The sequence below is a fragment of the Myxocyprinus asiaticus genome, chromosome 24 (genome assembly GCF_019703515.2).
Source record: "Myxocyprinus asiaticus isolate MX2 ecotype Aquarium Trade chromosome 24, UBuf_Myxa_2, whole genome shotgun sequence".
NCBI lineage: Eukaryota > Metazoa > Chordata > Actinopteri > Cypriniformes > Catostomidae > Myxocyprinus > Myxocyprinus asiaticus.
This window is the reverse complement of record NC_059367.1, coordinates 24,505,886-24,519,115: the sequence shown is the minus strand read 5'-3', so window position 1 is coordinate 24,519,115 and position 13,230 is coordinate 24,505,886. Positions and strand designations below refer to the sequence as shown.

The window sequence follows — 13,230 nt, the reverse complement described above, 5'->3', positions numbered from 1 at the left end:
AATAATTCCAACAGGACGTGAACGCAGCATGAGGTGCATAACATACATACGGTAGTTAGCTGGTACGTTTGGGCACTTATCAGTTGTTCGGCTCAGAGACCACAAGCTTAACACCAGTTTGACCAGGCTGGGAGACAAGCTAAATCAGTATAAATCTGTTAAGATCAGAAAATCACATTAGCCAGGTTTATGTTGTTTTTTCCCCAGCCAAATCAAAACAGCTTCCCTTTCTTAAGTCTCTATAAAACTGAGTTCCCAAAATATGGCTCAGGTTTGTCCTTGGGAGCACCACTAAAATTGCTTGGGCACCAATGAAATCTAGGAAACTGATCTACTATCCAATTCAAACTCCCAGCAGTGTTTAGCAGGTGCAGGTTTAAAGTTAAACACATCAGCTGTTTGTTTCACTCTCTAAAGATACACGGCTCTATATATCACATACAAATGAGAGCACTCTCCTGACTCCTTCTCCTTTGCTCTTTATTTTACACTTTATCTACCTTTCTTTCTCTCTGACACACCACCTGTGTAAACTAGCACACCAGTCAATAATGTGTAATTTAGATCACAACCTAAAATAAAGACATTGATTTTGCAATTGCCCATACATGCTATATACAAACTACATATACTCAATAAACAATAAATCTCAAATATATTTGGATTGGTAGCAGATTACATCAGTCTATAGATTTGCATATAGAAAGATCTGAGAACACTTGGACACCTCTGCTACTGTTCTTTAAGGAATATTCTGGGTTCGGTACAAGTTAAGCTCAGTCAACAGCATTTATGGCATAATGTTGAATGGGGACAATTTCTGGAGGGTTTAAAGGCAAAAAAGTTTCTTTAAATTTGTTTTAGAGTTTGTTGACATTACATTGTCATGGCAACAAAGTTGTAAAATTGGCAATAACATTACACAGAAAAGGTTAGTAAGTGATTTTATTACACAAAAATTACGTTTACCTGCATATTGTTTACTTCTTGTGGCTTTACTTTTGAAACAGTGAGTATTTTAACGTTTATGGATGGGCCCCATTCACATCCACTGTAAGTGCCTCACTGTAACCAAGCTTTTAGAATCTCTTTCCCGAATATTTTATTTTACTTTTGAACCAGACTCCTGATATAGAGTGTTAAATTGAATACTAAATTACCATTGCATTGAAGTATGGTAAAATAATCAATTAATAATTTTAATCAGCCTTTATTCAGTTTTGCTAACACATGATAGAAAGTATAGCAGCAAAACTTCAAGCATTCGCAGAATGGTCCCATCAGTATACATGTCAGAAAATTGTGCATCATTCATTGAGTGCATGTCTGGGTTTAAAACATATAACTATGCAGAACTTTTTATCTTCTCTGTTCCATGTTCTACTTAACAGCTGATGTGGCCCCAGTACCAAAATAATTGCACACCCCTGCTCAATTGAATATGTATGACTAATACTGTAAATTGGCAAGCAGATTTTCTTGAATACCAGCAAACACACAAAAATCCTTGCATTTTGTGAATGCACAAAACTTATAAAGGTGTATGATTTTGCAAATCAGTATGTCCTAATCTGGAGGTGCAGAATTTTGCTGTCATTTTCAGTGACAGATCATGGGGGGGGGGGGGGGGGGGGGGCTGGGGGGAACCCAGAAGCAATAAATGTTTTGTACATTAAAAAAAAAAAAATAAAAGTTACAACAATAATGGAAAAAGATGATATCTACCTGTCAATTAATAGCATGTTTACTTTAATAAGGACCACACACCACCAGTGTGTTTCAGGCCACCACTGCTCAGCACAAAATATATATACATATTTTTAAAATCCCAGATACAAAACCTATTAATAATTAAAGTAATGGAGTAATCCCAGATAAAATCTGAGCCTAATATGGTGTTGTTTCTGCCTTTCTAACTCCTAAAGGGATAGTTCACCCAAAAATACCATTCTGTATTTATATGTCTTGCTTTCTTTAGCAGAACACATTTGAAGAAAAATAGAAAAATATTTCAGCTCAGAAGGTCCTTATAATGGATGTGGATGGTAACAAAATTTTTGATGCTCCAAAAAGCACAGACAATCAGCATTAACGTCATCCATACGCAGGGTTTGGGAGTAACAGAATACATGTAACAGGATTACGTATATAAAATACAAAATATAAGTAACTGTATTCCACTACAGTTACAATTTAAATCATTGGTAATTAGAATACAGTTACATTCAAAAAGTATTTTGATTACTGAAGAGATTACTTTGCAATTTATTGTCATTTGTTTCATTTAATATTTAGTCCTTTCAGATGGCAAACATTTATACATATAAATGATGCGATCCGAAGTGCATTTGAACAGAGGTGAAACACTTTCTTATGATGTGTTACATTCATATGAGCAGACAGAGAAGTATACCAGGCACAATCATATTCTTTTATCAAGAAAATTCACGTTGGATCGTAATTTCTATTTTTCTAGTAAGACCTTTGTTATTAGGGCAAAAATCATATTCTTGATAATAATTTTTGTATTGTTTTCCTGTAAAAATATCTAAAAATTATTAAAACAAGATCAATTAGATTTATCTTGTTTTAGAAACAACACTGTATAAGATATTTAGGTTTTTCAGAGAATGTATTTTTAACATGTGTATTTTGTCTTACTGTTCTGGCAGAGTTTTTATAGTCAAAACAAGTGAAAAAATCTACCAGTGCTGAAGAAGTAATCCAAAGTATTTAGAATATGTTACTGACCTTGAGTAATCTAATGGAATACATTACTGACCTTGAGTAATCTAATGGAATACGTTACAAATGACATTTTACAGCATGTATTCTGTTATCTGTAGTGGAATAAATTTCAAAAGTAACCCTCCCAACACTGTCCATACGACTCCAGTGGTTATATTAATGTCTTATAAAGCGATACTATCACTTTTGGTGTGAAAAATATAAATATTTAAGTACTTTTTAACTATAAATAATTGCTTCCTTTAAGCAGTGATATGCTTATTCACGAGAGGGCTGAGGAATATATAATATATTTGTAACGTTTTATTGTTTAAATGTATTTAATATAATATTAAAAAACAATTCAATTGAATTACCATAAATTTATTTAATAACTGTGTTGCAAATGTTTACTACAATAAGAACTCACAGAAATACATTAAACAGAAATAGATTAAAAAATTCATATTTATAGCATGGTCAGTCGATATTTTTTTTTAATCGCGATTAATCACAGATTTTAAAAGTGCAGAAATTTGACATTATATATGACTTTTCTTGTCAAATTTAATTTATTTCCATCTTAGGAAAGAAAACAAAACAATATATAGCAATATAATGCTTTAATAACATTTACCAAACAAAGCCCTCCACAGTATAAAGACAATGCTATAAAATAGAACCAATTCAAGTAACATTAAACGTTTCCCAAAGTCTAACTGAGAGTTTGACTAAATGAAAAACTAGTCCCCACATAGGTTGAATATTCATTGCAATGGGCATTAAATTCCTTAAACTATCATCCTCCACAATATTAATTTGCCAGTAGACTGTGGCTATCCGCTTTGTTACAACAATCGTAAAGCTGCGTCAGGGTTGCAATGCCAGCATCGAGCGCCACTTTGAACTCACCATGAAAAGCGATTGCAAACAAAAATGTCTCATTCTTTGTTTTGGTAATAGTTAAGATTTGTTGTACTTCTGTGGTAATTAAAACATGCCTTACATAGTCTGAAAAATACTTGATTTCTATCACAAGTCCCAACTGGGTTTCTTTTGTACATCAAATAGTGTTAAGAGGTCCTTTCTCCATAATTGTATCACTGACAGGGAAGCGCTGTCAGAGGTACTTTTATTTAGAGATAACCTCCACGGTTCTATCATAGGAGAGAGTGTAACAGTCAACTTGCGTGTTACGACAGCACCGCACATAAAATGTCTATGGGACCGCCGCGTTATGCTATTTTATGCTAAGCTTGTAGGCTTGCCTTGGTTGAAGGGCTCTGGCACTGTGCATTACAAAAGTTCTGCCCTTCACACCTGTGTTTATGCTGTATTAACGGTAAATGCGTTAATCGCGATTAAGAAAAATTAACACGTTAAACTTTTTAAATTAATCGCATGTGTTAAAGCATTAATTCTGACAGCGCTAATTATTTATTATTAAATAAACTTGTCACATACAAGTTACGAATCTTTACAGAAATATTACTTTTGCTATGGGGTCTGGCTAAAACCTCTTTTGGCGTAAAACTGCAGGAACTATCTGTGTGGTTGCGTTAACAATAGCTTTTGAATGAGCGCCTTATTCCAAATATGGTGAAATGCTCTCATCTCCTCTTCTGTCAACAAAAACCTAGTGTCACAGGGTTGTTTCAACTTGTAGGGGCCAATTAAAGTGAATTTGGTGTGCCATAAATATAACGCGTTCAGTGAAAAAAAAAAAAAAACGAATTGAACACAGTGCACCTGCTATTCTGTGCATGAAATTAAATTTGTGAAGCGAGCACACAACCACTGTGAAATTATTGTATCATGAGCTTGGTGTGCTCAGAACAGAGCTGCACATGAGCAGCGCATGCAGCCTGTTTAATTAAATCACATCGGTTTAATAATTGCACATGGTCATATCTTGATTTAGATTTTATTACAATTGATCGTTCAACCCTGCACAAGGCAAAGGATGGACATGTTGTTTTTGTGTTATTTCGCAGCACACGCTTTTTTTACCTTTTTTTTTTTTTTTATCACATATTGCATGTTAAATGCATACAAATTTGAGTTGAACAAGTTTGTGTCTTATCTAATATTTGAGAATGTTCAAAAGAGCATCTTGTATGTTTCAGTTGAAGCAAGGAAATCTGTTTTGTACAAAAGAGTTAACATGGCCAGTGTCATAAATGTGCTTATTTGATTAGTGACCTAGAAACAATGCAGAGTCGTTAACATTTCCTATTAATTTTATGTTGTAACGTTTCTTGTTTTACATTTTTTCAAATTTCTAAAACTTTAAGATTATTTACAGGTTTAAATTAGATTTTGAATGTGGAATTTTGAATGTGGTTGCAGACTTTCAGACCCCCAAAGCTCTAATTAAAATTCTGTGAATCAATTCCTGTAAATTAACAAAAAGCAGTTTTGGTTTCACAGAAAACCTGCAGCTTCCACTTGTGCCATAGTAACCTGCACACAGCAAACCGATTGAACATTCCTCTCAGTAATCATCACTGGTGGACCAGCAGGACCCCTGAGATGGACAGCTACATATGGATAATAAAAGTGTTTAATATACAGTACCTTTGTGAGAAGATGTCCCTATAGGGACTGCCATGCTGCATCGCGATGCCATAGCCCCTGTCTGCCACATTGTTGCTCACAGTGTAAAGCGAGCAGTCCTCATCATTAATGGCCATATACTCCAGCACAGCTGCATCCCACACAAATGCAAAACGCCCGTACTTCACCTAAGAGGGTGAGAAAAACACACACAAACACACACACGAATTTACACAAAAGAACAGGAGTATTTAAAGAGAGAGAATGGTTCTCATGTTCAAAGAAAAACAGGCTGGCAGAGAGGCATATGAGGACCATGAATTCAAAACCAAATCAGGCAAGAACCAACTGTCCTTAAATAATGTGACCAGGTGCTGAGCATATTGGTAAAAATGGCTAGTCTACATAAAACTGTGCTGTAAAAAAACAAAAAACAAGTATGCATCAATTTAATATTACAGCAGGGCCCTAAACCCTTTTACCGTTAATTGTTTATCAGGTAAGGATGAGAAGCAACAGTATGAACAAACACTTTTTGCATCTTCTTTCTACGTAGTTTGCAGTTTCATTGTACTGCACCTCAAATTTACTACTGGCGAAACTGCAGAAAAGCCTATTGCATTCAGCCTACAAGACAGACCACTAAATACAATCTCTCCTCCTATTTTAGTGAAAAGAAACACTCCAATGTCTCCAGACTTTTATCTTTAGCTCTACGAAAGAATTAAATTCTATGAAAGGCCCAAGTTTATTAACACTGAGTGTACACCTACATAGTCAAAAAAAAAAAAAAATGTGTAAGTGTATAAAAAAAGAAAAAAAAAAAAAAAGAAAAGAAAAGGGCATTCATTTCCAATATCCAAGAACAAGTCAAGTGAAAGATGGCCTATACCCTCTGAGTGAACATTTCAAGGCTAAGAAAGTCTTATGTAAAAATCAATGGGCTTTTAATGGAAACCAGAGAGATTTCATTTTAATTTGAGCTGCACTAAAGTGAAGTCACTCTGCAGTCCACCATTTGAAGAACACATTTTTAAATGACTTCATACCAAGATACGGTTATTTGTTGTTACAAAAATATGCACATTCATGTTTATTTGGTAGTCGACATTTATTAGTCTGCCCATTAAATTTTCAGGCATCTCAAAATGGTCTGCACCAGGACAGAGCGAGATCAGAGAGACGGCTTCAGAGAAATTCGCTATTAAATGTAAACAGCTTATTTACGCCAAACAGCTTACCAGACATAGTGTATAACTACAGATCAGTCTGCTAATGTACAAAGATAAATGAACGAATGAATGAATGTTACATTTATATAGCGCTTTTCTGACACTACACTCAAAGCACTTTACATGGTGAACAGCAGGGATGGGCACGAGTACTCGGGTACTTGGACGTGGCAGCAATGATCGATAGTGATCATGCATGATGTGACTTTTCACTTAATTCGAAATCCAGTGACAATTACCTGACAACTAAACACAAACATATCAAAGAGGAAGCTTATTTTTAATTTTGAGATTGATCACGTTGTGATTTTGAGGGGTACACTGATTACCAGAGACCTCTCATAGCAACCAAACTGATATACGACGCTGCAATGCTATTGTTACGATAATCAAAAGAGAGTGTAATTAACCGTGTTTTGAACACCTGTCTCTGCAAAACGTTTGCTAAACATGTTTTATTATCATTTAATGTAAGAACTTTGGCTCGTTAATGGACATTATTTAATAAAAGTGAACTTTTGTCACTGACCGTAAACCTCCCTGCCCTGGGTGGCGTCATGTTTGCGTGATGTTACACGCCCCTGCATCTCGACGAAATGAATGAAGATTTCCACACGAGTTTCTAAGTTAGATGTCTGATATAAAGTGTCATTCCATTGTATGAAAGGTGGAAATTCCGACTCTCCGAGTTGAATGGAATGCTTCATGAATCACAGCAAACACAATACGGAGAATCGAGGCTTTCCCCACAAGAGCGAACACTTGGACGCACGCATGCACACACACACACGCACACACGCACACACACACCAGGCAGTACGGCAGTGGACTCAATGCGCTGAAGCAATGCATATACAGCAGGCGAGTGTTTCAAACACTTTGACAGCGCAGCTAAATGGAACAGAATGCAACCTCTTCAAAACTGAACTTCAACTTAACACGCAAATTAAAAACGCAATGGTTATGGCGTCTCCTGATAAGCCAAATGCAATTTGAAAATAGACGGTTCAGACAGTCACTAAAAAAACTGATGCGTGCTAACAAAGATTACTACGGTAACCTGAAGGAAGAACAGACAGATGTGCATTGTGCACATTCTTTCTGAGCTGGGCAGTGAATCTTCACATAATGACAAAATATGATGCATTACATTTTGATTATGCAATCTTTTGTACATTTTGTAACATTTTATTTTATAACAGCCTATAATGATGAATAGATAATACACTGGAACAACAAGACACAATGCAGCAGCTATAGACGTTTGTTAGACATGTTATTATATATAAAGTTATGAACATGTCATTTCCCCTCAAGTACTCGACGAGTACTCAAGTAATTAGTCCAAGTACTTGAGTAGACAAAATGACCAAAATGCTCAACCCTAGTGAACAGCCACCACCACCAGTGTGCAGCATCTACATGAATAATGCAACAGCAGCCATAGTGCACCAGTATGGTCACCACACACCAGCTATTGGTGGAGAGGAGAGAACAGAGTTATAGAGCCAATTAATGGAAGGGGATTAATAGGAGGCCATGATTGAAAAGGGCTAATGGGGGGAATTTAGCCAGGACACCAGGGTTACACTCCTACTCTTTACAAAAAGTGCCGTAAGATTTTTAGTGACCACAGAGTGTCAGGACCTCGGTTTAACATCTCATCCTAAGGACAGTGCCTTTTTACAGTATAGTGTCCCCATCACTACACTGGGGCATTGGGACCCACACATATCACAGGGTGAGCACCCCCTGCTGGCCTCCCTAATACCACTTCCAGCAGCAACATTTGTTTCCCCAGGAGGTCTCCCATTTAGGTACTGACCAGGCTCAACCCTGCTTAGCTTCAGTGGGCAACCGTCTTGAGCTACAGGGTGATATGGCTGATATAGGTTGGGAGTGGCTCCAGGCCTTTAAAAACACTGAGAATATTAAACAAACTCTCATTAGGAGTTTATTTTGATAAGGAGAGCAAGTCATTCCACTGCAACGAATGCAGATGCAACTTCACAGCTTACAGATGTAAAGCAAACCGACATCTGCACCGCAGGCTGCAACTGATTATTTAATTTACTAGGGTGCTTGTTTGCAACTACATTGCATGCTCATGGTGCTTTATAAATGTGTCTATAACACACCTCATAGGGTGCTCTCTCAATTACTGATTACTGAATTTAAGGGGTAATTCACCCAAAAATTTAATTATGTCCTCATTAGCTCACTCTCATGTTGCATAACATGTCCTTTTGTGTTCCACAACAGAAATATAGTTATTCAGGTTTGGAACAACATTAGGGTGAGCAAATGATGATGTTTTTTTTATTTTTTTTAACTATACCTTTAATTTTTTTTATGTTGATTGGTGATTATATCAATAATGGATTTTGTGTAATTCAAGTTGGTTAAACTTTCTTGGAGGTATTTTATACTTTATCTTCACTAAATCTCAATTGGGAAGCTCAAACACCTACCTACACACACGCACACACACACACACACACACACACACACACACACACACACACACACACGCAAACAACATCATGTATGCGTTTTGACAGGCACACAAAACAAATCACAGTAGATCTTGCCACAGCACAAGAACACTAAATTGAGAAGGAAAAACAGAATGGAGCGTGTTTTTCCACACCGGAGGCCTGTTTTATTGATTCTAATTCAACTGAACTCAGAGAGCCGAGCAGACAGAAATATTAAGGTGGTACAGTTGCCACAACTGTATGATAATGGGAATGTGACAGACGATGAGGCCTGCATACAGGGAAGAAATATAGCACAAAGTGGAGGCGTCATAAAGGATGAGAGAGAAAGTGTGTGAGAGAGAGATGCTTCTTGACCCAGGGCACATAACAGAAAGTAAAGCATGTCTCAGAGTGTTGCATCCCCCTAGTCATTGCAATCGAGGCTGTGAGCTTAATTGTGCCAAGGTAATTATTTCAAGCCATTTTCCATATAATAAATAATGCTCAGTGCATCCTAATCAGTACATTGTTTCTAGGAGTTATCAAGCATATGCCCTCATGAAATTCATATTCACAACACCAAAGCTGTGAAGACAACAGGGCATCAAGTGCAAACGCCGAATTCAAGCATGCTTTAATGCAGTGTTTGCAACGCTCTCATGGTTCCATTGCCTAAGGAAAATGGCATTACTCTATAAAAACAGCAGGATTCCTCTGATAAGTGTGAGAAGTACGCCCTATAGTCTGGAATGAATCAAAGCTTTTATGAAATCAATAACTTTCAAAAGGACACAGCTGCATAATTTTGACAAGGAAATGAGCTTATTTTATCTCACTCAGTTATCGGAGAGAATTATGAACACACGGATATTGCTATGCCTTCTTAATGTAAACACATATTTAATTTTAAAAGAACAGAAGATAAAGAAATACTATGTCAACAATGTCCTTAGAACAGCAGTAAAGCAGCTATTTGAATTTATCCTGTCAAATGTTCATGTACCCTGAAATTAAACCCATTCTGCTGAATTACTTACAAGCACTATCCACCATCAGACATTTTTGCATTAGTTCAAATGCAATCATCTTCTCCCCAGGTGCTACCAATAGCGCGTTGCTCAAACAACTTTCGAGTCACGAGTTCTGGTCCCATGGAAACCAGGAAGTAATTGCATTCACATTAACAATGATGAATCCAATTCAGAGGTTGTATTTTTGCTCTAAAATGATTTTTTCCCCTCCACTGACAGTTAGGTTTAGGGTTGGGGATTGGGTATTGGTGTATGGTTAATAGAATACGCATTGCTGTTGACTGTATTACTTAATTTACAACTAAATATACAACTCTGTTTTGGTGACACTGTGGACATTTCACCTCAAAACTGGAGCTTACATGCCTGTATGTTTAACAACACTTCCAGCTTTGGCCACTGGGGTCAGTGGATTAAATTTCAGAAGTATTCTGCAAGCCAAATTCACAGTGCGATCAGTCTGCTCCATCATTGTCTAAGGCAGGGGTCGGCAACCTATGGCACAAAGGGGTAATCACTGGCACACCAGCAACAGCATGAGAGGAGTAGACTATTTTATTTAGATGAAATTCCGCACCTGCATTCCACTCTACATTTTGATGTAATCCTTCCTCATGATCACACAAAATGTTTTCATGAGCTGAATGGGAGACTAAACAAAAGTTAAAATGTGATGAGACTGCAGTATACCCAACAAACTCATGTAGTGTGTGCAAGCCATTAGCACATCACGAGCTGGCAGTGTTAATCACGCGAGTAAATGCGCCCACTTCGCTTTGGTCAGGCTGTGCGGATGACAGCCTACATTCCGTGTTTCATTAGTTTCTTAATGCTTTCAGAACAACACATGATGTAATAAGGAAAACACTACTATGAATCCTTGAGATTTCCAACCCAGCAACATTTACACCCTCCTTTAACCAGTCACACTCAAAATTACATTAAAAGATTAAAAGAGAAAACATAAAAATCTGAGTCTAATCAAAATATAAATTAAACCTGGAAATAAAGTTTTAGGATTTTGTAGGTATGATTCACCGAAAATGGCTAAATAGTTGATCAGCTTGTGATGTGCGAATGGCTTGCACGCAGCGCAAGCCTCCTCGCACTTTAATAATGTTTAGTCTCCGATTCAGCTGATGAAAACATGCTGCGTGATCATGAGGAAGGATTACATCAAGATGTAGATTGGAAAACAGGTGCAAAAAAACTTCATACAAGTAAAATAGCCTGCTCCACTCTCGCTGTTGCTTGCGCGCTAGTAATTACCCCTCTGTGTGATTTTGAAAATGTAGTGTGACATAATATAAGAAATATTTAAGGTTGCACAAAATTTCGTGATCAGTAATCAAATAAGCAAATTTGTGACATTAACTGTAACTCATTTAGTAGCCTACAGAAGGACAGGTTTTCTTTCATTAAAGCATTTAAGATGCTCTGTGAAAATTCACATGCAGGATTATATCATAATCATCGGGTTTTCACTCAAACTGTTATGCTCATAATATCATTTGTAATAAAAAAATAAATGATTAAATTAGAAAAATGCAAAATAGAAACATTTTCACAAGTGGACTCAAACTTCGGAAAAAATCACATACATGCACATATATATACAGCTCTGGAAAAAATTAAGAGACCACTCCAAATGCTTCTTAAATCAGTATCTCTACACAGGTCTCTATACTGGACTTTAAAATAAATAACACAAACCAACGCATTTCAGCACGTAGGCCTTCATCAGGGTTAAGATAAAAATACAAGACAAACACATTTAAAACAACTTTGACCAATGAAAGCACACTTAAACTACCAATCATATTGGGCTCTGGAATTGAATCCAGCTGAAGCATACCTACTAATTTTAAAGTTAATTAGGGACGTGCATTACCACAATCATTCAATCAGACAGACACTCAACTAATTAAAGTATCAGAATGGTGTTTCAAATAGACCACACTTCACAAGCACACCTCACAAATGACAATATTATATATATATATATATATATATATATATATATATATATATATAAATCTTTACACAATTTTTCAACAAACATAAAAACATCAAAAATCATCAACACAAGAACCATCATAATTATAAAAATTATTACAAAAATGTTCTTATTACAAAAAAAGAAAATCCTCATTCACCCCCTTTGGAAATACACTTTTAAACTTTTTAAATTCACTCCGATAAACACTTTTTCCTCACAAGGTCAATATCCCTACCTCTCGTACTAGTTTTATATGTTCAATATCCAAAAAGAAAAAGGATGATTGAATTCATAAGTACCTTGCAATGGGACTGTTTTTATCATTCCTTTTTATTGTGCTTCTATGTTCTGTCATTCGGTCCTAATGGGCGAGTTGAATGACACTGAATAATGTAGATCACATTTCTAGTTTTGCATGTTATTAAACTTTTTATGTCTATACAATTATCATTTATAGGATGATTGAAGAATTTCAGATTTTTGGTAAATTTACAGTTAGTACAATTGCCACATTTAAAGTTACCTGTTGGAATTTGTCCTGTAAGAGTATTTAATCAAGCTTCTTTTAATGGACAGGCTTTAACGATTCTATTTTTTATGTTTTTGGCCCTTTTGTAAGTAACCAGTGGTATATTTTTGAATGTATCCTTCAAAGTCAAATCACTTTGAAGGACATACCAGTGTTTTTGTATCACATCTCTAAAATTAATAGTTTGGTAACACTTTAGAATAATGGTCCATCATTAATAGGTAATTATGCAGGACTTAATACAGGATTAATGAGTAGTACTACATTAACACTTAAGTTACTACTATTTACTAATATGGAAACATGATTAACCAATCAGTAAGTAATAGTGAACTGATGACTGGGGTAGTTCACTGTTAGGTAATCACTAATTACTGAATTTGATTTTCCTCACTGAGAATAAAATAACTACTTATTAATTACTAATCAAAACATGAACAGTGTCTAAAATGTGAATGATTATGTTTTTATTGTGAACTTGATCATGAAATGCGCCTTCAGAGAAACATGTGCCTCACATTTGTTCTTTGTGGGAATTAATTTATGAATGTAACATCTCTTTAAATCATGGCTACTGTTCTGGTAGAGTATCATAGTCAGCTTACAGATGTATGTGCCCAACATGTGTATTCCTTGGATATCTCTGTTCATTACAAATTATTAACTTCAGCAGGTT

General features: G+C 35.9%; 1 protein-coding gene across 4 annotated transcripts in view; it reads right to left on the bottom strand.

Annotated features, from left to right (window-relative positions):
- Positions 1-13,230, bottom strand: part of grid2 (glutamate receptor, ionotropic, delta 2) — a 646,068-nt gene that overhangs the window by 19,475 nt on the left and 613,363 nt on the right. For all 4 annotated transcript variants that reach the window (XR_007892871.1, XR_007892870.1, XM_051653314.1 and 1 more), the window contains exon 14: positions 5,305-5,471. Coding sequence is in view for 2 of the 4 variants with exons in the window: in XM_051653314.1 (XP_051509274.1) it covers positions 5,305-5,471 (167 nt within the window). In the remaining 2 variants the exon portion in view is untranslated. The remainder of the gene's footprint in view (positions 1-5,304; positions 5,472-13,230) is intronic.